This window comes from Cyanistes caeruleus, chromosome 24, assembly GCF_971803275.1.
Source record: "Cyanistes caeruleus chromosome 24, bCyaCae1.hap1.1, whole genome shotgun sequence".
Lineage (NCBI taxonomy): Eukaryota > Metazoa > Chordata > Aves > Passeriformes > Paridae > Cyanistes > Cyanistes caeruleus.
Genome location: NC_141724.1, coordinates 616,515 through 639,793, shown reverse-complemented (window position 1 = coordinate 639,793; position 23,279 = coordinate 616,515). Strand labels below are relative to the sequence as shown.

Here is a 23,279-nt window from a genome sequence, read left to right as displayed (position 1 = left end):
TTTCTTTTTAGCTGTGCATGATGGAACCCCAGAAAGTTTTTTCTAGAAAGAAAAACTTCCTGGAAAGCAGCAGGACCCAGAGCCTGCCTTGCACCAGGTGCTGAAGAACTGTAGTACCCTGGCATTGAACAGGAATACGGTGAACATTTATTTAAGAACAGTTTTAATATCAGGGACTGAAATCACAACTTGAAGTGTGTGGATGATCTCAGCTTGCTCTTCAGTGCTACAGAAGTGGCCCAGTGAAACTTAAACCCAGTTACAAATGAAAACCATCTTCCAAGACGACTGTTTCAGAACCAGCACAAGACCTGTTTCAATACAGCATCACAGGTCCCTGACAGGGGACTCCATGGTTCAAGGGATATTTCTGAGGAAATGTCTATTTTTATCATCATTTACAATTTCTTGTCATACACTGCTCTAGAACAGGAAGTTGCTGTGAACATCTGTATGACACAGGAATTTAAAAAGCAGCAAGTGAGGTTTACAAAGAGACAAGTACAGAGCCTGGGGAAGCTTAGTCTGCCTAAAAATTCATTGTGGGCTTTGCACAACTAAACCTATGTGTATGCAGAGATAAAAACTGGAAGCAGTGTACATTCAAGTACATTTAGCTATCATGCTAAAGAACTGGGGGTAACATTCATTTCAACGGTATTTTTGTTTCATCTGTCAGGACTTGCTTAATTCTGTCTAGGAAATACTAGGCCAGACCAAGGCATACCTAGAGCAGCAGCAATGCATGCAGAGCAGTAACCTTCTCCAGGTAAACACGTTCCAGGGAAACAGCTGAGTCAGAAATGCATGTGGCATTTGACAAAAACACCTCTACAGGTTCTGTGGAGTCTGGTTTGGGGGGTAGGGGACTGTCCTGTCCCCTCAGTGCCAGCACAAGAAGTCACTTGTCACAAGTGCATGGATCTGGGTTATCACTAAGCAGAGTCTGCAACAGGAGCAAGCAAATGACAACTCAAGTCCTTAGTCCAGTTTTTCCCCCACAGAAACCTTTTGTTCACAGGTCTCATCCTGGAGGGATGCCTTCAGCACAGAGGAGATGAACCGTGGTGTCAGAGCACAGCACCTGCTCCCTGCTCCCTGCCCAGGATTCCAGCACCGTGCCAAAGGTGTTGGGCTCCAGCTGGGAGCTCCTTCACACCAGTGCACGAGTGCTGCTCGCCAGAGGCTCCAGGCTGCCACTGGGGCTGAATCCTCTCCACCACGTGCTGCATTAAGGACGGCACTGGAACCCTTCTAGCCCTTGAATCCCAACAGGTCTTTTCATTCCACCTGATTTACAGAGCAAAGAACTTCGCTCAAGGGTGAGGCTCTCCCATCTACCCAACAAGAGGTGTGTTCCTAACCTCCCCCAAAAGCTTCTGTTAATTCCATGGGTAGTCTGGAGAACTGAATCAAGTCTTTTTGACTTTATTTCTTTTTTTCATTACACCTAATTCCCTGTCTCTCAGAGTCTCCTCTGTGCCTGAAGTCAATTTTTTTCTGAGTAAAACCAAAGTCTTTTATTACAGGAGAAGCTACTCCTGAGGAGAGAGTTTGTATTGTAACTAACTTATGCCTAATTCAAAATTACTACAGGAAGCTTCTCAGCCACAAGCTTTGAGGCAGACAACAGACCCCACACTCCAGCTCACACACCTGTGACTTCAGCAGAATCAAAGTGATGCCAGCAAGGAACTTGGACCACGAGTTTATAAAACTATTCTTTTACACAGTTGATTCCAGAAGCTTCACCAGCTGGGAGGGGAACAGTGTGATGTAAAACCTGATGATCCCATCCAACTGTAGTGAGCAAGGCATCGTCTGAAGGAGACCAGGACAAGCCTTTCACAAAGTCTCGATGAGAGCGGTTTCTGAACCTGGAAAACACCAACACTCCATCAGCCATCATCAGAGAGGATGTGGGCCTGGGCAATCCCTAACTGCTGGACTGGTATAATGATGCTCCTTTATTCAGGAACATTTCCACCTCCAGGTTGCCCAGAGCAGCTGTGGCTGCCCCAGCCCTGGAAGTGTCCAAGGCCAGGTTGGACAGGGCTTGGAGCAGCCTGGGACAGTGGGAGGTGTCCTGCCCATGGCAGGGGGTGGAATTAATGATCTTTAAGGTCCTTTCCACCCCAAAGCATCCTGTGTATTAATAATTAACTCAAGAAGAGAACAGCAGTATGTTCTGTCTGTACTTACACCTCTGAGAGGTCTGAGTCAAGAACAGCAACTGAACAGTCTTCACTGATGGAAGCCAGTAAGGGTGAGCTAGAGAGATGAGAGCAGAGTTAGAACAAGCAAATACAATTTTTAGGGATAAACCTGTGAACAGTAGAGTTCTTAGTGATCCTGACCCAGGTACTGCAAATTAACTCACAAAAATCTTACAAAAATGTTTCCATCAGCATTTGGCAGGGTGCCTGTACAGTGAGTGGGAATATTCTGAGAGTCTGAAAGCCAGTGATCCTTCTTTAATCAGGTGACTGTAATTAGGAAAATCCCCACGGTGTGTGGCTCAGTAACTGTGGAACTGCAGAGTTCTTGTCATGGACATTAGCACATGTCACAAGTGAGATGCTGCTTGGTTTTTACTCTATTCTCTGCTACAACCTCCTTGATAAGAAGGCCAAACCTGGCACTCTCATAGGTTTCACTCCAAAGTAACTAAAGCTTTTAAGGGGATGCAGTCCCTTGTTCTGTGCCAGAATCTTTCAGTACCTGTGTGCAGAGAAAGCAAAGCCTGTGATGCCCTGGGTGTGCACAGCAGCGCTGAGGGCAGAGTCAGGATTCTTTGTGTCCACCAGTGCAACTGTTCCACTTTCATCACCTGGGAGAGAGGGGGGATTGAAGTTACCAGCAGAAACTGTCCTGTGAAAACACCCACCTTGATTTTCCTGGTGAGAGTCCAGGTTCTTACCCAAGACAAAGATGTCACTTTTCTGTGGATGCCACATGACTGAGGTAGGGAGGTAATTACAGGCACTGCAAACTGCGAGGGAAGAAATGGGTGAGTGTGGAAGGAGGCAGCACAAAGATATTCCTCATCTATCTCATTTAGCACTGCTCCTGCATCAAGACAAGTGTTTTAAGCTTATTGTACTTCTGTGACAGTGTTAGATCTCCTTAGGTTTTAACAGGCACATCACTAGATTTGGAGTTAGAAGTCAGGCATAAAATAATTTATTTCTTCCGACACAAACTCATGCAGAAGCAGTGACTGCACACAGACACATACCAATTCGGGTAGCTGGTTTGGGGCATCTGGTGTCCCAGAGTAAAATTCTGTTGTCCTATAAATCCAAAAGGAACGAGAAGAATTTTACAATTTCTTTGTGGCATAAATTCAGATTCGCTGCTGACTCACAGGCAAGATGTCCCTGCCTTTTCCTCTGGGTTAAAATGATGCTGTCATTAAGTGCAGCCTTCAGTCATCCCCAGGACAGAACTAGGAGCTCCCAAGATTTGATACAAACCTGTAGGAATCAGCTTGGTAAACTGATTATAAATTTATCAGACTAGAACACTGCAGTAACACAAGAGGTGGTTTCTAAGTGCATTAAAGTGTAAATAGCTAAAGTTAAATCTCATTTTAATGGGTAGGTTTAGACAATAGAGAGAGCTTTACCTCAGCACAGGACAGGAACACAGTGTCCTTACCAGGACAGGAAGCCACACATGTCACTGCATCGGAGTGAGCTACCAAAAGCACAAAAGGATAAAGAGCCTCAAAGATTGTATCCAACTTTCCCACGTATTCCCAAGGACCTCCAGAGGCACAGCAGTCTAACAGTCATGCCCAGACACGGGATAACTCCTGCTCCAGCAGACTGCTTCCTACCCAAGTGATGATGAGCTGCCCAATGCAACCACAAGTCCTTGTGACACCCCCGAGCTTGAGGGAGCCAGCCAGGGGCTCAGGGGGAAAGGGTCACAGTGGGATGCGAAGGGGTTTATAAAAAAGGCCAGAGAAGGCTGGGTTGGCACTCACCTCTGTAGGAGTGCAGCACCATTTGCTCCGGGATGTCCCAGACCTTCACGCTGGGGACAAGAGCGAGCAGTGAGCGCCCAGCACAGCCCGGCCACACGGCTGCCAGGCTGGGGACACTCACCAGAAATCCCTGCCCCCGCTGACAGCCTGGCTGCTGCCGGCCAGGACAGACACCGATGTCACGATATCATCGTGCTCGTATTTACAGAACTTGTTCACGATGAGGCTCTCGTCCTCCTCCAGCTCCCACAGCTCCACCGCCCCTGGGGATGCAGGGGAAGAGGAGCGGGGGCTTCCAGCTCCGCACAGGGGACGGACACACCCCAGCCAAGGCGGGCCGGCATCCCCAGCGCTTACCGGAGTCGGAGGCCACCAGGATGCCCCTGTCAGCCAGCCAGCACAGGTCGGCGACCCCCGCCTCGGTCTGCACGCCGGCGGTGCAGAATCCCTCGCTGGGGGCGCGCCGGGGCTCCGCGAACACCCACAGCGAGCCGCTCCAGCAGCGCCCGTTCAGCCCGGAGGCGCCCAGCAGCAGGGCCCCGTCTGCGGGAGAGACACGAGGGGAGGCGCGGGGAGAGGCGCGGGGACCCCCGGGCAGCGCCCGCGGCTCCCGGGCCCCGCCGCGCCCCCCGCCCCGCTACCTGCGCGGTAGTGCGCGCGCTCCAGGTGCCGCTCCATGCAGGCGGGCGCGTTGGGCGGGATGTTCCACTCGGAGGCGGCATCGGCCGCGGGCTCCCCATCCACCGAGGCCGCGGGCGCGGCGGTGTCGGGCGGGGCGGGCGGCGGGGCCGCCTGGGGCAGCAGCGGCGGCGGCGGCGGCAGCGGCTCCTCCATGGCGGCGGCGGCGGGGCCGGCGGCGCCCCCACGTGCCTCCCGCCGCCGCCTCCTCTCGCGAGAGCGCCCGCCCCCCGCCCGCCTCCCCGCGCTCTCGCGAGAGCCGCGCCGCCATCTCAGCGCCCGGCGGCGGCGGTCACCGAGCGGGACGAGGGCTCCGCGCCGCCGCTCCTCACGGCCCTGCCCCGGCCTTGCCCCGGCCTGCCATGCTGTCCCGCCTCGTGCTGCGCGCCGGTGAGCCGCGGGGAGTGCCGCTGCTCGGGGGGGAGCGGGGTGCCGGGCGGGGGGTGCCGGCCGAGCTCTGCCCTGACGCGCTCTCTGCCCTCTTGTCCCCTCAGCCCCCGCCGCGCTGAGGGCGCTGCCGCCGCCCGTCGCCGTGGGGTGAGTACCGGGGGAGCCCCTCGGATACCGGCCGGGATTTGTGCTTGAACCGCGTTATTCTGCCGTTATTCTTTATTTTCTCCATTCGTGTTGTGGGAGTATAAATGACGGACCGTGGGAAGGAACTTCTGGAGGTTATCTAGTCCCACCCACTTCCTGGGAGGAGGTGTGTCCTGTAAATGCCACCTTCGAATCACGGAGTAGTTTGGGTCGGAAAGGACCTCAAAACTCATCCAGCCTGCCGTGGACAGGGACACCTCGAGCAGGTCCAGCCTGGCCATGGATGGGGCAGCCAAACTTCCCTGGGCACCCCGTGCCCGGGCCACACCAGTTACCTACTTAATTAGAAATGTGTTTGAGCCTTGTTTAAGGGTGGTTTGGGGGACTAGTTCTGTCTATTTTTTAAATAAGAACTATACTTGAAATGTTCTCCTTGTTCACAGGGTGTTGCACACCACAAGACCACTGCACACAACTCAGCAGAGTTTGGCACCTGTGCCACCTCTGCCTGAGAAGGGAGGAGAAGTTCGTCATGGTTTGATTCCTGAGGAGTTTTTCCAGTTTCTCTACCCTAAAACAGGCGTTACAGGTTAATAGAGACTTTTACCGTTTTTAGCTATACTTACATGGTTCTGCTCACCAGTTCTGGCTACTGAAAAGGTAAAATAGTACTAAAAATGAGTATTCTGCATGTGCAGGTTGTGAAGAACAATCCAATGCAGGACTCCTGGCTCTAAAGTTAGACACCTAATAGTTGACAGAGTTCCACAGGCTTGATTTTATAGAAAGATTTAATTGCCTGTTGGTCCTTAAAACATTTAAACAGGAAATTCTGCATGTTTCTGAATGAGCAGAAGCAGCAGGTCCCATGTCAGGTGAGAACCTAGTGAGATTCCTTGTGGCACCTTTCCCAGGTGCAATTGTGGCTCTTCTTCTTGTCCTGGTAAAATAGAACACTTCTCCCTGACCTCGTGAGCCTTTCAAGTACTCCCTCTTAGGTACTTGGGTTTACTGAGCCTCGTTATGCCTTGTGTAAGTAATGCTGCTTTATTTTTCCTGTAGGGCCCTACATGTTGGGCACTGGCCTCCTGCTCTACCTTCTTTCCAAGGAGATCTACGTTGTGAACCACGAGACAGCAGCAGCCGCCTGCATACTGACAGTCATCATTTATGGCATCAAGAAGTTTGGGGCTGATGTCGCAGCTTTTGCTGACAAACTTAACGAGGTAACGAGGACTCTGTAATTTGAGTTTGCAGTTGTTAGTAAGGAGTGGTTTTATTAAAGTACAAATGGCTTTGAGCTGCCAGAGGCCAGGGTTAGATGGGATATTGGGGAGGAATTCTTCCCTGTGGGGATGGTGGGGCCCTGGATCCCTGGCAGTGTCCGAGGCCAGGCTGGACAGGGCTTGGAGCAGACTGGGGCAGTGGGAGGTGTCCCTGCCCATGGTAGGGGGTGGGTTTGGATGGGATTTCAGTTCCCTTCCAGCCCAAACCGTCTGGGATTCCATGACTGATTGTGAGCCCTCATTCTTCTCTGTTGCCGTAACCTCAGCCGTGGCACGGGGCAGTTCACACAGACATTCTCTCAGCTTAATGCAACATTTCAGGATTCATTGCAGATCACTTGTTTTCCTTGCACTGACTCTGAAGCGTGGAGTTCTTTCCTTCTTGCAGGAGAAAGTGGCCTCAGCTTTAGCCATGAAGAATGAGGCCATCCAGACCCTGCAGACGGCCATCGAGGAGGAGAAGAAGGAGCAGTGGCGGGTGGAAGGCCGCAGTTACCTGTTCGACGCCAAGCGGGTGAGCAGGGCAGCGCTGCTGCTGCTCAGGCCAGGGCAGCCTGCCCTGCTGGGGTCCTGCACTCCTGGCTCAGCATCTTCTGCTGCCAGACTGAGCCTCTTGTCTCCTGCTCCGTGCAGAACAACATCGCCATGCTGCTGGAAACCAACTACCGGGAGCGCTTGCTGATGGTGTACAACGAGGTGAAGAAGAGGCTGGACTACCAGGTGGCCATGCAGAACCTGAAGCGGCAGAAGGAGCAGGACCACATGATCCAGTGGGTGGAGAAGAACGTTGTTCAGAGCATCACACCTCAGCAGGTACTTGCTGGGTTTTCCCTGCTTTATATTTTAGCCTGCACTAAGATTTGCTGTTCAGGGATGCTGGCTCACGAGGTGATGGGTAACCTTGGCCAGGGGTGGGACTGGATGAACTCTGAGGTCCCTTCCAACCCAAACCTTCTGGGATTCCATCAGTCTGTGCTTGATTGGATCTGAATTTCTGACCTCATGAGCCATAATTGCATCCCTCTTAACAAGTAACTTACAGGTCTGAGACGGTTTCTCTAAAATGTACTTAAATGTCTGTTTTGCTTGTTGAACTTCTCCTGAGGGCTGTTTCCTGTCTCTTGCAGCAAAAGGAAAGTATTGCCAAGTGCATCCTGGACCTGAAGGCACTGTCCAAGAGTGCCCACGCAGCCGTGTGAGCAGCCTGAGCCCACTGACATGTCCCAGTACCTCCTCTGTGACTGTAAAATCATTAAACAAATGAAAAAACCTCTTTGCTGTCTTTCACTAGCAGCAGTCCCTGCCTGTTTGTGTTTGAAGTCACTGGACGGTCACACCAACCACCGCAGCTGGTTTTTGGTGGGGGATGAGCTGAAACCACAGTGTGTGAGTTCCTGTTGGGTCCCCTCTTTGGTCACAAACACTTCAGAGATACAGAACTTCACAGAGAAAAATTCTGGTGCTGATTGTGTTTCAATTCTGTGTGATAGCAACCTGCTGTCCTTGTACCCATGTTCTAAAATCAGGATTTGTGCTCCCATCCTCCTGCTGGACGGGCTCTGGGTGAATGTTCTGGTTCTCTAAAGGAGCTGGAAATCCCCTTTCACCATAAAGCCTCATGCAGTGTTGAAAGGGTTTGGGGTTCTGGGAAGAGCGTGATCAGGCAGGAAATGTGTCAAAAGCTCTGAAAAACTCCCTCAGCTGATGGTGTCCATACTCAGTTTAAAGCAGGGAAACAGGTGAGTTTATTCCACAGCAGTTTCCCTGGACTTCCAGAAGTCTCTTCATTTTTTCATAGTTAGCATTTCCCTGAAGGAATTTTAAAACTCCAAAGTCCCAGCAGAGCACAGCCATGAATAAACTCGTGCTGTGTGTGCTGACACGTGATTGATGTCCCCGAAGTCCCATTCCTCAGGGACCAAGAAACAGGGTTTTCTGACACTTCACCAAAATGGTTCCTTTAGAGCCAAGAACCTTCCTTCAAGCCAACCTGAGCTGAAACTGCCTTACTTTTTTAGATAAACGGTTCCAAGGAATGCAGGTGTCTCTCATGGTTTCCTGTTTTCTGTCAATTTAAATAAAAAAGTGAAGTTGCTCAACTTCCACAATTGTGAAAACCCACATCTGATTGACATTTGAGCCTTAAACTGGTGTGACAGATTCTCCTCACAAAGCAAGTGGTTAAACTGGCGTGCTGACACTTGGGGAGTTTTCCAGCAGCGTTTCCATGGTGGGAGGTAAGATGGAGCTGGATCATTTCTTCTTTTATTTCTGCAAACCCAGCAGGCTGTGAGGTTTGGTGTGGGAAACTGGGAGCTTTCATGGTTTGACTCCCCTGGAACGTGGTGACAGTGGGGTGCAGTAGGAAAAGTGGCAGCAGCAGAGAACAGGCTGTTTATTTTCATCTTGTAGTATTTTTATATTATTCACAATCCGCAGTTTGCAAATCATGTGGTGAGAAATGCCAGGGTTTTGTAGTAGAATATCTTTAAGAATCCCTATCTCTAAAGATTCCACACTGCCCTAGAGTAAAAAAAAATTGAGAAAAAGGTCACTGTTCCTGTTTTGGTGGGAGAAGTCTCTTAAACATCAAGGGAGGAACTTTTCAAAGCTGCTTCAGATTATGAAAATGTTCACAGGGTTTTAGCTACTGCAAAATTAATCCTGTAGGTGCTTTTTGGTTATTAAATATCCTCCATTTTCTGGGTGGAGAAGGCACCGTGCCCCTCAGGAGCAGTGAACTCGTGTTCAGGAACAGGACGCTGGGAAGGGGTTGATGCTGAGGAGCTGCCAGCTTCGGGTGGCTTTGTGCCACTTTTATAAGATTTCCAAGAAATTAATAAAAGCTAAATCAAGTCTTTTGAGTTAGGACAACAGGTTTGTTCTGCTTATGTGTATATGTATATAAATCTAACTCTTTTCCCTTTCAGCTTCTCTTCCTGTCAGTTAATGCTCTGAGAGAATGGGAAGCTCTTCCTCAAGAGCAGATCCTCAAGAGGAAGGTATTTTATTTTTGAAGGGATTTCCTTAGCTGCAGTGCTAAGGTGATGTGTGGGCTTTGGGGAAGAACTGCATGGCTGCCAGAGGCTGCCAGCCACAGTCATCATCTGAGCAGCAGAATTTTCCTGTCTGCTGGTTCCACTTTCAGACAGACTGTACAGACACAGCCCCCCATGTGGTTCCAGTACTACTGCAGAAATTTGCACCTTTTAAAACAAGCTTGTGATTATTTTTTTTTTCCATTGCAGTTACACCAGGACCCGTTTCCACTACTACCACTGTCCCCAGCACTGTCCCTGCCACTGTGCACACCCCTGCAGTTGATTTCAAAGATGCAGAAATGAGATGCTGGATCAATAAGTAAATGCTGCACCTTTATTTCCTGACTTCACACCCACAGTTCCCTGAGACTGCAGCCTCCTTCTGCAAGGGAAGGGTTATATATCACATATTTAACATCTTGGGGGGTTAAAACTTGGTTAGAATTTCCTAGTGTGTGCACTGGATGGGTGATTCCTAGAGATGCTCAATGCAAATACACACATTTTAATCTCCTGGGGCTGGGGATAAATATCACACTCCATAAAGTTTGGTGAATTTGAGCACTATTGGTGCTTCAATCCTGCTGTTGAAACTGGGGATTCTGACAGGATTTTCTGTGTATCAACAGCCATGAAATACTGTTCATGTCACTGGCCTTCATCTCTGGCATCCTCCTGACTGTCCTGATTTTTGCAATCATCACTCTCTTCAGGAAAAGTGAGTGACACACTCGAGGGCATAAAGTGTGTGAAACAACGTCTGCCTTGAACAGCTCATCCCTGGCAGTAACTCCTCATCAAACATCCCAGCAGTGCTTTCAGGAAAGAGTTAACTTTGCCACCGATGAGTTGTGGGGGGTTTTGTTGGTTGTGGGCCTTTCTCATCCCAATCCTGGCCAGGCTGAACTCCTCAGTGCCTTTGATCCTGTTCCAGCAGGTGTGCAGGGCCTGGGCAGCCCAAGCTGCCCCTTTGCTGTGCAGGTCTGTGCCAGAGGTCACACTCAGCTGCCACCCCTGCCCAGCCTCCCTTGCACTGCTGTCCCCAAACACCGTGCAAACACCTCAGACTGGGACCCCTTTCCTTCCTAGATTATAAAAGGTCCCACCAAAATTTACAAGAGGAATCTTTCTCCCAGATGGCAGCTGAGGAATCTCTTAGGTGCCAGGTAAGTGTCACAGCTGTCGTTTCTAATGCCTTATGAAGATATTTCACGTTCTTGACAGTGTGGTAAATATTAATTTGGGGTGGGAGGGAGAAAAGTCACCTTTGAGACTCAACTGTTACTCAGCAGTTCTTTTGTCAAGGAACTCCAGGGTTTCTGGGGCTTAACTAAACCACTGAGGAGGCAGGTTAGGAGAAATCTTTTTAAAGGGAAAGCATTTCTGCAGTTTTCCTCTGTGATATTAATTCTTTGGAAGCCCCTAAAGGAGACTTGACCCAGAACCCTGAGCTCTGAGCTGTGGGATGAACCAGCCTTTACCAATTTCCCCCACTGGCTGCTTGTGGTGTAGGGTGTTGAGGACAAGTCAGAAGTGGGAAATTCCTGCTGAGCTGCGGTGCTTGTGCCCTCTCTAATGTCTGTGGTTTCTCTCACATCCCCAGAATGAAGTCACCTACAGCACTCTGGTCTTCCAGCAGGGCCGGACACCACTGCCTGTGTGAAGAAATTCCAAATGAAATAAAAATGTTCCCACTCTCTGGGCATCACAAGCTACGAGGATTTTAGAGCCAGGCCTGCCCTGGGAATGCCCTCATGCCCTCTGTAACACAGCTCTTTCTGCAGTAATGACGGGAAATTGTCTCCTGTTCCAAACTGGCTGCCAACGGCTGCAGAGGGAGAGATTCTATACAGGATTTCCTCATCTGTAGAAATCTCCCTGCCCTTGTCAAGTTTCCGTTTGTGAGACCTACCGGAGAGAACTGAGAAATAAAAATGTTTCTCTGCATCTATCCACATGTGTGCTCTCGTGTTTCCCTTTTCTGTCACCAACTCTAACATTTCCCGTATTGTTTTTGATTGCCAAGTGCTCTGCTGAGCTATTTTCTGTTATTGAAGTGATGATAATGAAATGTTTGGATGCAAATCTCTGCTTCCCGGTTGGGTCCCATGAAAGAAACGCACAGTCACAGTGTGACAGCCGAAATCCCTGGAAATGTTCATTCACGTGTCATTTCCCGCAGTGCTCTGAGTACAGAGTGAGAATCGTTCCCTTTCCAGCGGCTGCGGGAGGTTCCCACGGGGAGCGGGGCTGGAGGAGCAGGGGAGGAGCGGGGCTGGAGCGGGGCTGGAGGAGCGGGGCTGGAGCGGGGCTGGAGCGGGGCTGGAGGAGCAGGGGAGGAGCGGGGCTGGAGGAGCAGGGGAGGAGCGGGGCTGGAGCGGGGCTGGAGCGGGGCTGGAGGAGCAGGGGAGGAGCGGGGCTGGAGCGGGGCTGGAGGAGCGGGGCTGGAGGAGCAGGAGAGGAGCGGGGCTGGAGGAGCAGGGGAGGAGCGGGGCTGGAGCGGGGCTGGAGGAGCGGGGCTGGAGGAGCAGGAGAGGAGCGGGGCTGGAGGAGCAGGGGAGGAGCGGGGCTGGAGGAGCAGGGGAGGAGCGGGGCTGGAGGAGCCAGCTGAGGGCAGCACCGAGCCGGGGATGGGACGGGATCCGTGGGATCGATGGGATGGGATGGGATTGATGGGATCCATAGGATGGGATCCATGGGATGGGACAGGATGGGATGGGATTGATGGGATGGGATGGGATCCATGGGATGGGATCCATGGGATGGGATGGGGTCCATGGGATGGGATTGATGGGATCCATGGGATGGGATCCATGGGATGGGATGGGGTCCATGGGATGGGATTGATGGGATCCATGGGATGGGATCCATGGGATGGGACGGGATGGGATCCATGGGATGGGACAGGATGGGATGGGATCCATGGGATGGGATCGATGGGATCGATGGGATGAGATTGATAGGATGCATGGGATGGGATTGATGGGATGGGATTGGATCCATGGGATGGGACAGGATGGGATGGGATCCATGGGATGGGATGGGGTCCATGGGATGGGATTGATGGGATCCATGGGATGGGATCCATGGGATGGGATCAGTGGGATGGGATCAGTGGGATGGCCTGGGACAAGGGTTACCTCAGATAAGAAATGAGCTGCCTGATCTCAGCTGGAGGAGCAGACACCAACGCTCTCTGAGATAAGGAACAGAATGATGCACCCCCTTGGCTGCTTTTTCTAGTTTTTTTTATTCAAAGATGGAGGAAAAAAGAGCCTGGCCTTTAACAACCTCTTTTCAGTTTGACCCATGTTCCCTAAATACAGGCTGTGTCAGCTGTGGTGTAACAATTACTGCAACTTCTGTGCCACCCCAGGCAGGACTGAAACTGGGCAGGTTTTGTTGATTGTCATGGCAGGACTCAGCAGGCCAAATTAATGTAGAATCCACCTGCTATTTATTATTATTATTACTCATGAAAATGTGACAGCACTGGCTGAAGCACAAGCTGACCAGACACAAGTTTAGTTTGGACGGACAGACAAGACAAAGTGAGCTGCTGGATTATGAACAGCAAAGAACACATCCTGGTTTTCAATCAACTCAACCAATCCTCATGTTAAAAAACCCCAAAACCCCAAACTAGACAAAATTTCCATCTTCTGTGTTTAGAAATGGTATTACATAAAGACATATTGACATGCAGCTTTAGAGCAGCTTCAGACCCACAGGTTGCTGCAGTTTCCCAAGAGTTTCTCAGCAAAGCCAGGTGCTTTATCCATGGTCTGGTAGCCACTGGCAGGTTCAGCCTTTATTTATGACTGTGGGTCTGTTGTTTGCTCTGTAAGAGCTGGGTCTGGTTTTCTGCACAGGATATAGGTCCTTAAAATGAAAAGGTAGGTGGTTTTGAACTTCTTTATCTTGTAGGCATAGACAATGGGGTTCATGGCAGAATTGGCATGGGATAAGAGGATTGCCAAGTACACCAAATACGGGGGGATGTGAGACTCGGGGTGAAAATAGTAAATGCAGTTTATAATGCACAGAGGCAGCCAGCAGATTGCAAACAGGAAGAGAACAAGTGCAAGAGACTTGGCTGCCTTTAACTCCTGGCCATAGAAAGCCCCAGCCCCTCTCCCACCGCTCCCTTGGCTGAGCTTCGTGCGGATGATGTAGAAGATCTCGGCGTACAGAGCACACATGATGAGCAGGGGCACCAGGGTCCAGGTGAAGAAGCAGAAATACACCATGTAATCCATCCTCATCACGGAGATGAACTGGCACCTGGAGGAGCTGGAGCTCCTGGCACCTGCCTTGCTCCAGCCAAACATGGGGATGAGCCCTCCCAGCAGGGACAGGAACCAGCACAGCCCCAGGGCCCACCAAACTCTCCTCTCTGTAATGATTCTTTTGTATCTGCAAGGGAAGAAATCCCAGGTTGTGTTAAAGAGAAGTGCTTTAAAGTAGTCAAGGATGAACTCACCTGTTCAGGTACTGCAGGATCATTGTTACAAAGTGAAGCATTAACTTTTTTTTTTAAAAACAAATTTTATCTTGCCCCAAACCCCAGCTCTTCATTTGTAACAGTTGCTTTGCAGCATCAGTAAGAACTGGGCTTAAGTTCCCTTGTTTAAAATTGGGTATTTGATCTATTTTATTTCTTGTTTCATTATGATCTTAGTTCTCCTCTTGTCAGGATATTGCTTTGCTGCTGTTGGAAATCCTCTCTTATTTCTTGGCTTCCTTGGGTGTACCTTCCTCTTTTTATTTGGTTTATGCCATTTGTGGGGCTAAAATTCATTCTTTAGCTTCATTCATCCTTTCCCATTATAAAATACGATTTCTTGGATGCTTGAGGTTAGGCTTTGCTTTTCTAGCTTGTGTACTTATCATCTAAATGTAACGAGTGAGTGATTTCAGTTAACTGTTAATAAGTTTGTTAATACTTTTGTATTTTCAGCAAATACTGAAAGGAATTTTATTTAAAAGACAAGCCTCAGAAACCTAAAAAAAGCCCTGTAACACACTCAGCATCCTGTGCAATTAACCAACATGCTGAAAACTCAACAGTCTGCCCACAGATACATCCTGTGACCAGTTCTGATCAGTGCTAACCCCAGAGAACACCGAGCTGATCACGAGCACCCCCGGGTTTTTGGGGAGCTCATCTCAGCTGGGCTTTGGGGCACAAGCACCCACTTCAAGCAGTCAAAGGTTAGGAAGGACAGAGGAGGTGGGGCAGGGGCTGGGCAGAGCCCCGGGCTGGGGCAGCCTCACCTGGTGGGGAGCTTGACTCGCAGGTACCTGTCGATGGCGATGGCCAGCAGGGACAGGATGGAGGCATTGCTGAACACCACCATCAGGCAGCACATGAACAGGCAGCTGGAGGAGGGCACGCTGATGCCCAGGCTCACCACGATGGCCAGGGGCATCACCAGGAGCCCCACGGCCGTGTCGGCCAGCGCCAGGGACGCGATGAAATAGAGCGTGGTGTTCTGGAACGCCGCCTTCAGCCTCACCGCCCACATCACCAGGACATTGCCCAGCGTGGCAAACAAAGCCACCAGGCACTCGGTGCCGATGTAAATCCCATCCAGGCTGCCCAGGGCCAGGCTGCTGTTTGGCATGGTGGGCTGCTGCAGCTCTGCCATGAAGCGCCTCGCATCTCGCATCGACGGCCACCTGTGGGATCTCCAGCGGCTGCTGCTCGCCTCTCCCAGGGCTTCTCCAACATCCAAACCTCGCTGCTACTTCATGTCCTCAGCACTCGGGCAGCAAATCACCCGCAGACACCTCAGCATCCAGCTCCCCTCCCTGCAGACCCCTCCTGAAGCTCACTGCATCCCTTCAGCAGCCCCGGCTCAGCCTTGGGAAGCTGTTCTGGAATGAAAATGTGGGAAAGCTTCCACAGTCCTTCTTACCAGCAGCTTACAATGAAATAGTTTTCCAGGTTCCTCTTTCAAGCCGTTTTACGAGTGCAGAAATGTCAGCAGGCTGCAGAGCTGCTCCTTATCACTTCATCTCTGCAGTCACTGTCACAACCCAGGCAGCTCAGGGGGTGGGGGGAGCTGCACTAAAATCGAAAGGTTCCCGGGTGAAGATAAGGACAGGGAGAGGTCACTCTGCCGCTACCAGCATGGGGAAACCAGGCTTGGCTCAGGGAAATGTAATTCCCAACCAAATCAGAGCAGGAGAACGCAAACAGAGCTGTAAATGCAGAGGTGCTGGGGCAGAGGCTGCAGCTTGTGAGGCAGCTGGGGCTGGGGATGGAGCAGCCCCGTGCAAGGGCCGATGGCAGCAGCACTGGGAGTTGCCAGCCCTGCATCTCTCCCTGTGCCCCAAAGGCAGGTGCTTTCCGTTCTGACTCGGAGCTGGGGCCAGACCCGGGGAGGTTCCGCCCGGTACCCCCCGTTCCCAGCGGGATCCTGCCGGGACAGGCACAAAAGGTGCTCCCATACCCTTCAGGTGCTTCCTCAGCAGGCAGCATCTGTTTCCTGTCCTAACCGCGACAGGGCCGGGCTGCTGTGGCTGTCACCGGGGGAGGACGAGCCCTTCTGCTGTCCCCAGCCCTGGGCATCCCTTCCCCGGCCCCTCATCCCTTGATCCCCTGATCCCCACATCCCCACATCTCCTGATCCCCTGATCCCTCATCCCCTCATCCCTCGATCCCCTGATCCCCTGATCCCCTGATCCCCTCATCCCTCATCCCCTCATCCCTCATCCCCTGATCCCCCCCATCCCCTCCTCCCCTCCTCCCTCCTCCCCTCCCGGGACACTCCGTCCCTCCGCAGCCGCCCCCGGGCAGGGCAGACGCGGCCCCGGAGGCTCCCAGGGCTGCCCAAGCCGTGAAAGGCTCCGAGCAGAGCAGAAGGGGCTCGGGGGGCTCCGGACACCGGGAACCCGGGCTGTGCTTGGGCTTTGGGCTCCCGGAGCCGGGCCGTGCCGGTGGGATGGGGTTAAAGGCTTTCCATCCCCAGCATTGATGGTTTTGCCATTTAAAGGCCGCTCTCGGCTCGCTGTTCCTTGGATGGCTCCGGAGAAAAGCTTCCAGCGCTTCCCGAGGGATCCTCCTACATCCTGCTGAGATAAGCATCAGGAAGGGAAGGTCTCTGCAATCTCAGCTTCCAGCACAGATTCCCTCTCCAGGGGCGGAGGGGAGGAGAACAAATTTGCTAGAAAAAGATTATTTCTAAGTGACACACAGAAAAAAAAAAGAAATCTCGCACAACAATGATCTTATGGGGTGAGTCGAGCACAGCCAGGTCTGCCTTTGTCCTGGCGGGGCTGTAAATCCCCTCCCGGGACACAGAGCAGCTCCTCCAAGGACAGCCCCGGGAGCTGTCCCCAGGGCTGGGCTCTCACAGTGCCAGGCTGTCCCAGCCACAGCAGCGTCCCCCCTTTCCTTCCACCCCTGCTCCTCACACAGCGACACCGGCGGCTTCTCTTCCCTGGATTTCAGAATTTGGTGTTTACAGGAAAAAACCCCAAACAACTCCAAAAGCGAGCGGGGGCGAGCTCTGTCCTGGCTCTTCCCTGCCTGGGGAGGAAGCGAGAGGCACAGAGGGGATGTGACGGGAGCAGTGACACAGCGGGTGTGACACAGCCATCGTGGGCTGCTGAGCAGGGAGCCAGAGAGGCTGGAGTGGGGACAGTGCCTCTCACTGCCTCAGTTTCCCCAGCGTGGGGACAGTGTCTCTGACTGCCTCAGTTTCCCCTGGAGTGGGGACAGTGTCTCTCACTGCCTCAGTTTCCCCAGTGTGGGGACAGTGTCTCTCACTGCCTCAGTTTCCCCTGGAGTGGGGACAGTGCCTCTCACTGCCTCAGTTTCCCCAGCGTGGGGACAGTGTCTCTGACTGCCTCAGTTTCCCCAGCGTGGGGACAGTGCCTCTGACTGCCTCAGTTTCCCCAGCGTGGGGACAGTGCCTCTGACTGCCTCAGTTTCCCCAGCGTGGGGACAGTGTCTCTCACTGCCTCAGTTTCCCCAGCCATGGTAAAAGAAGGGCTGATCTGGTCTGCACAGAGCTGGGAAGGGCTGGACAGGAGCAGGACCCTTTTGGTTTCCCTCTGGAACTCCTCATTTGGGATTTTTTCTCCTTCCCCTGCAGTGGGGGCACTGGGATGTTGGAAAAGCACTGCTGGTATTTCTCACAGATGCAGAAACCTGCAGAAACCCCTCCTGTGGCACACACAGCTGTGCTGAGAGGCAAAGTTCACCATCCTTAGAATGCAGGGCTGGTTCCAAGGATGACTTCAGCCGCTGTCAAGAGCAAATTGTCAGAGGAAAATCAGATCTGGAAAGCTCCTCTTCCCTTCCCTGAGCCTGAACCGTGCTGGGGCTGGGATTCTCCCGTGGCTTTGGGTTCAGAGCTGTGTTTGCTGAGCTGCTCGGGCACTGCAGGGCCCGGCAGGGGGGAGCTGGGGCTGCCAGACCAGCATGGCCCAGGGGCTTTGCTGGGCAGACTGGGGGGATGCAGCAGCCAGAGCCAGCCCTGGAGCCCGGTACAAACAGGGCAGGAGCACGGGGACAAATGATTATTTGGTGTGGTTTCAAAATGAACTGCGTTACAGCTGCAGCTTTTTCCAGTTGTGTCTGGGCGTGTCTGGGAGCAGCTGAGCAGGGGCACAGCCGCTGGCACTGGGCCCCGTTTGATGCCAGCTCCACTCACACACACAGGAACCCTCCCTGCCACAGGGAACAGCCATTCCCGGGTTATCCAGTTCTTCCTGCCCCTCACTGCTCCTGCATCCCCGGGGCGGGGATGGATGCTGGCTGTGCTCGGCTGGCTGGGGAAATGCAGCTTTTTTGGAATATTTCATCCCAGAGCTGCTCTCCCAGCTTGCTGCAGACATCTCCCAGCAGCCTGGAGAGCCACCTCTGGTGTGTGAGGAGGGGAAATCACCTCTCTTTGTGTCTCCCAGCCTCCCTGGCCAGCTCTGCCAGCCCTGGGAGGTGACAGCACATCCAGGATCCCGCTGCAGGCTCCTCTGAGCAGCACAGAACTTCCCATCCTCATCAGAGACTCCTTTAAAATTCCATGGAAATGGCATACAATAAATCCTGGGGAGATGAAAGGGAGGTTTGAGCTGGCAGGAGGTTCTTTAGAGAGGCTCTATTTACACAAATTGTCTGGCTGACAGGAGAGAAACTGTTTTGACATTTTATAAACTCTTCCACTGATAATTTTGCATCTCAGTACAGCAAGGCTGGGGGAGGCAGGACAGGGAGAAACAACAAAGCCAAGGCCCTGAGCTCCCTTCCCAGGTCCTGTTTTTGAGCACCAGCAAATGATTTAACTGCAGAGCACTGCAAAAGCTGCATCTCCCTGAAGAGAAAGGGAGGAAAGTGCCATTAGCTCACTGATGAGCATCCTCAGGAGTCACCTGCTGCCACTGCCCTGCCTGTCCCCAGGGCTGGAGAACACGGGTGTAAAACCCATTTAGCAGCTTCTCCAAATCAGTTTGTCTCCAATAAAGGTTGAGTGGACACTGCCAGAAATGTGTGGCCCTATCAACTACAATAAATATATCTGATTGATACTGAATTACTCTGAATTTTGAGCATTTAGTGGCATCTCGGCCTCAAATGTCCCAGATTAAATTAATATTACCAAGGTATTTCCTAAGATTCCTAAGGTTTCGGGTTATCCTGTGCAGAGCCAGGAGCTGGATTGATGATCTTGTGTGTCTCTCCCAGCTCAGGGCAGTCTATGATTCCATGAATATCTTGCTGTAATTTATTTATGAATCGTGACTCACTCTCTGACTGGCATCGTGGACTAATTCATCATTGTCAGCATGACTGGGGGGGAGCTTATATTTCCTCTGGATATCTTTTAAGTGCTTTTTTCCTGCCTTTATTTCCCTAATCAAACCAAGATCTTATTTATAGCGCTGGTGCCTGTGTCTGGGTAAGCCCAGAGTGGCCCCAATGGCTTAACAGGATTTATTTGCTGCAGCTTTTCCCGGGTGTAATGAACAGAGGGATTTGCTCCTGTGGCTGCACTAATCCCCTCGGAGGTGCAGGCAGAGGCTTTCCCCTGAGGAACTGCGATTCCAAGTGAACAAATGAACCCTGGGGAGGGGAAGGAGGTGATGGAGGGGAGTGCTCCCCATCCCTGCCCTGATCCCACCTTTGCAGAGCTGCCCCAGCCCTGCAGGGATGCTCAGAGCTTGGAGCAGGGCAGGAGGGAGGGAGGCTCCGTTCCCACCTCACCCCTGCCACAACCAAGGACACTCACACACAAAGGTGCCGGCCAGGAAAGCCCTTGGGCCTTTCTTTGATCAAAGATGGACTGAAAACAAACATTTTCCAGGGAAGTGGTCCTGAGAGGAGCCTGGAGTGTCCCCAGGAGCTCAGCTCCAGCAGCAGGAAGATGAGCTGGAGGCAGCCGGGCTCTGGGGGCCAGCACGGCACAGGTTTGCCAGGGAAGCTCTTTAGGAAGGAAACATTGTTTATACCTTTTTATTTTTAATATATGTATATTTGGATCCAACCTTTTCCATGATGGACGGCAGAAACCAAGGCCTCTTTTGTTCTACAATTAACTCAGAGATGATCTTTGGCTCCTTAGTGAAAAAAAATGAATTTATTTTTCCTCATGACAAAACACACACAGAACTCTCATTGCTATAGAAAAAAAATGAATTTATTTTTCCTCATGACAAAACACACACAGAGCTCTCATTGCTATAGAAAACTGTTTTGTTAATGACACTTATTGCCAGGATTGCTGCCCTGATCTGGGGGGAAATAAAGTGTTCTTAAATACTTGCTGCAAGCTTTGGAGCCTCACAGTGATACATCTGGAGTTTGCCCTAAGATTTGTCCGAATCTGCAGCAGAAGGGAATTTAAAGTGAGGGTGTTCAGGTAAATAATAACAGCAGGAGCCTGTTCCTGTGTGATTTAGCACGGCCTTTGCAGGGGCAGCAGCAGGGGAAGTGTCTGGAAGGACAGAGAGATAAAGTGTGGTTGTTTCCATCTCCTCAGCTCCTCGTCACTGCACTCGGGGGATGAACCCGCTGAGCTGGGCTCTGCTCTTTTGGCAGCCGGGAAATCCGAGCTGAGCTGCCTGGAGGTTCCCAGGGGGCTGGAGCAGGGAGAGCAGGGGGTGATGTCCCCAGTGTGCCCCAGCTGGGCTCGGCACAGGGGACAGCAGCCCCCAGGAGGGCTCAGAGCATCCCCATCCTGCAGGGATGGAGCAGCCAGCGGGGCTGGGGACAGCAGAACCCGTCAGTCTGGAACGCAGCTCCTCACCACAGCACAGCCCAGGCAGTGGAACAGGAGATCAAATGCTCTGATAGCTCTGATTCCTGTAACTCTGGAAAGGCGAGTGCAGAGCTCTGCCATGAAGGTAACCCTGAGAGCCAGCCCCATCACTCCAGGAGCTCAGCTCCCACCCTGCCGTGTCAAACGGGACAGCAGCTCCTGGGACACTTTGTCTGTGTAGGGTACAAGTGAGACCAGGCAGGTAAATACCCTGGCACGTTTGCTCCTCGGGAAAACAGCCCAGGAGCTTCAGCAAGCAGCTGCAGGGCTGGGGACCTGCTCCTGGGGGGCTCCTGATGGGGCAGCACCCAGCACACCCAGCCAGGGCTCACCCCATAACTGGGGGATCCCAAAGGGACAGCACCCAGCACACCCAGCCAGGGCTCACCCCATAACTGGGGGGGCTCCAAAGCTGGCCCTTGGTCCCCACCCTGCTCAGGTCACCGGGGCTGGGTGCTGTGGTGACACTGCTTTGGCTGTTTCCCATTCCCTGCCATAAATGCTGAGAAACCTCAGCCGTGAGCCGCAATCTTCCCCGGCCGGGCCGGCTGCTCCCGGCAAACCCATCTGGTGGATTTCTCACATCAGATGCAACTGTCTCATCTTTGCTCACTTCCACTGCTAAACTCGGGCTGGGAGAGGAGCTATTTTCAAATGCATCTGCTGTTATTTATGCAAACACTTTCTTTTCAAAGGGCAACAGAGGGAAGTGTTGGGAACCAAAGCACACCCAAGTGTTTTGGGGATGTCACCAGGGTTTCCATGGGCTGCAGGCACAGACAGGACAGACACTGCTGGGGAGGCACAGACAGCTCCAGGGCAGCTCCAGGGCAGCTCCAGGGCAGCTCCAGGGCACAGACAGCTCCAAGGCAGCTCCTGGGCAGCTCCAGGGCAGCTCCAGGGCAGCTCCAGGGCACAGACAGCTCCAAGGCAGCTCCAGGGCAGCTCCTGGGCAGCTCCTGGGCAGCTCCAGGGCACAGACAGCTCCAAGGCAGCTCCAGGGCAGCTCCTGGGCAGCTCCAGGGCAGCTCCAGGACAGCTCCAAGGCAGCTCCAGGGCAGATCCTGGGCAGATCCTGGGCAGCTCCAGGGCAGATCCCCAACTCCTCATGTGCACAAAGGAGATCCGTGTGTGCTGCAGACGTGTCCCAGGCAAGGCAGTGGCACCACGGCAGGGTGGGACACACACAGGACATCCAGGCCTTCCTCAGGCAGTCTGCAGTCAGTGGCTGAATCAGAGCAGGGGTGGAAGTGACTCAGGAGCTGCTAAGGACAGCTGACTCCATGCAGAGCTGGCTCCATGGCCTTGGACGGGGCTGTGACACTCAGCTGCTGCCCAGGAGCACCCAGGGTGACAGGGTCACCTCCTGCCTGGGACGGGGAGCTCAGCTCCGGCTCTGGGCACACACAGCTCCCTCCTACTCAGCATCAGCTTCGTTCAGCCCTGCTGAAGGAAAATACCTGCTCTTCCCCAGAAAGAGGCTCCAAGCCAGGGTTATTCACTTGTGTTCAGGAAGCAATCAGAAAACAAAGAGTGCTGTCAAAAGTCTAAGTGTTACTGTAATCATAATTAGAGAGCAGCAGCTATTAAAGGAGCTGAGGAACTGCCTCTCCTGGCACAGCTGGCTCAGGACAAGCTCTGCTAACCCCTGGGAGCAGGAGGAATGAAGGTGCTGGAGGGTCTCCAAGGCTGGGGCATGATTAAATCCACTTAGGACAGAGAGCAGCACTAATTGGGAACATCTAATTGGAAGCACATCTCCAGGTACAGGTGAGTTCACTGTTACCTCTCTGAAGTGTTTATAAACCCTGTCCTGTGTGTGCTGCTGGGCTGAGGGCACCAGGAGTGTCTGACCCTGGACACTGACCCTGAATGGAACCAGTTCCCAACTGGGAGAGGGCAGGGACAGGCAGTGAAGGAGCCCCGTGGATCTCACAGGACTTGCAGAAGCTGACAGACAAATACCTGGGTTGTTACTTTTACCTGCTAATCAAAAATTGCCCCTTGGCTACAAAACAGTCATTGTGTGACTGTGCTTAAAGAAAACAAGTGTTTAAACTCCATGAAGGGAAAGAAGGAGCACTTACTGACCTAGACATCCTCTCATTTCAGTATACATGGCATTGAATTTCAAGGCAGTGCTTGTCTCATTGTGTGGGTTCCACCAAACCTCCAGTCAAAGGATGCCCCTGACTTCCTCTGGTAGTTACATTTGAACTTTCATTTTATCTTTGGTTTTTTCTTTCCTTTCCCCCAACTTCCCCATATTCTACTGCCTGGATTTTACAAAATAGAAGTGGGAAGATGGCAACTGCAGCTGCTAGAAATGTGTGAGGGCAGCTGGCAGGGGAGGAGGAGGCTCAGGACCCAGAGACACGGGAGGCCACGGGGTGAGCGGGTGCCTGGCTGCACAGGAAGGAGTTGGGCAATAGAAAATGTGTGGTTGCAGCTGCTTTGAGCAGGGAGCACAGTTTGTCAG

At 52.4% G+C, this 23,279-nt stretch overlaps 4 protein-coding genes across 7 annotated transcripts; 2 read left to right on the top strand and 2 right to left on the bottom strand.

Annotated features, from left to right (window-relative positions):
- Window positions 1-124: 124 nt before the first annotated feature.
- Window positions 125-4,853, bottom strand: WDR77 (WD repeat domain 77). 2 transcript variants are annotated; one of them, XM_086861522.1, is made up of 10 exons: window positions 4,633-4,853; window positions 4,349-4,534; window positions 4,113-4,254; window positions 3,992-4,041; window positions 3,629-3,699; window positions 3,239-3,293; window positions 2,921-2,992; window positions 2,722-2,830; window positions 2,203-2,271; window positions 125-1,877 (listed from the first exon to the last, which is right to left on the bottom strand). In XM_086861522.1, the coding sequence occupies exons 1-10, from the start codon at window positions 4,823-4,825 to the stop codon at window positions 1,718-1,720; spliced, it is 1,107 nt and encodes a 368-aa protein (XP_086717648.1). In that variant the 5' UTR covers window positions 4,826-4,853; the 3' UTR covers window positions 125-1,717. The 2 variants fall into 2 exon arrangements, with proteins under 2 accessions (XP_086717648.1, XP_086717649.1); XM_086861523.1 differs by lacking the exon at window positions 3,239-3,293 and having other exon boundaries at window positions 4,633-4,850.
- Window positions 4,854-4,943: 90 nt separating this feature from the next.
- ATP5PB (ATP synthase peripheral stalk-membrane subunit b) lies at window positions 4,944-7,765 on the top strand. Its single transcript, XM_086861524.1, has 7 exons — window positions 4,944-5,059; window positions 5,164-5,206; window positions 5,650-5,795; window positions 6,269-6,432; window positions 6,881-7,006; window positions 7,126-7,305; window positions 7,620-7,765. The coding sequence occupies exons 1-7, from the start codon at window positions 5,032-5,034 to the stop codon at window positions 7,689-7,691; spliced, it is 759 nt and encodes a 252-aa protein (XP_086717650.1). The 5' UTR covers window positions 4,944-5,031; the 3' UTR covers window positions 7,692-7,765.
- An 18-nt stretch (window positions 7,766-7,783) lies between these two features.
- Window positions 7,784-11,484, top strand: C24H1orf162 (chromosome 24 C1orf162 homolog). 2 transcript variants are annotated; one of them, XM_023941936.2, is made up of 6 exons: window positions 7,784-8,729; window positions 9,423-9,494; window positions 9,741-9,852; window positions 10,163-10,251; window positions 10,623-10,699; window positions 11,137-11,484. In XM_023941936.2, the coding sequence occupies exons 2-6, from the start codon at window positions 9,455-9,457 to the stop codon at window positions 11,194-11,196; spliced, it is 378 nt and encodes a 125-aa protein (XP_023797704.2). In that variant the 5' UTR covers window positions 7,784-8,729; window positions 9,423-9,454; the 3' UTR covers window positions 11,197-11,484. The 2 variants fall into 2 exon arrangements, with proteins under 2 accessions (XP_023797704.2, XP_023797705.2); XM_023941937.2 differs by having other exon boundaries at window positions 7,811-7,878.
- A 1,280-nt stretch (window positions 11,485-12,764) lies between these two features.
- ADORA3 (adenosine A3 receptor) lies at window positions 12,765-16,548 on the bottom strand. Of its 2 annotated transcripts, XM_023942154.2 has the most exons (3): window positions 15,992-16,082; window positions 14,811-15,413; window positions 12,765-13,949 (listed from the first exon to the last, which is right to left on the bottom strand). In XM_023942154.2, the coding sequence occupies exons 2-3, from the start codon at window positions 15,203-15,205 to the stop codon at window positions 13,349-13,351; spliced, it is 996 nt and encodes a 331-aa protein (XP_023797922.2). In that variant the 5' UTR covers window positions 15,206-15,413; window positions 15,992-16,082; the 3' UTR covers window positions 12,765-13,348. The 2 variants fall into 2 exon arrangements, with proteins under 2 accessions (XP_023797922.2, XP_086717645.1); XM_086861519.1 differs by having other exon boundaries at window positions 14,811-16,548.
- Between the last annotated feature and the right edge of the window lie 6,731 nt (window positions 16,549-23,279).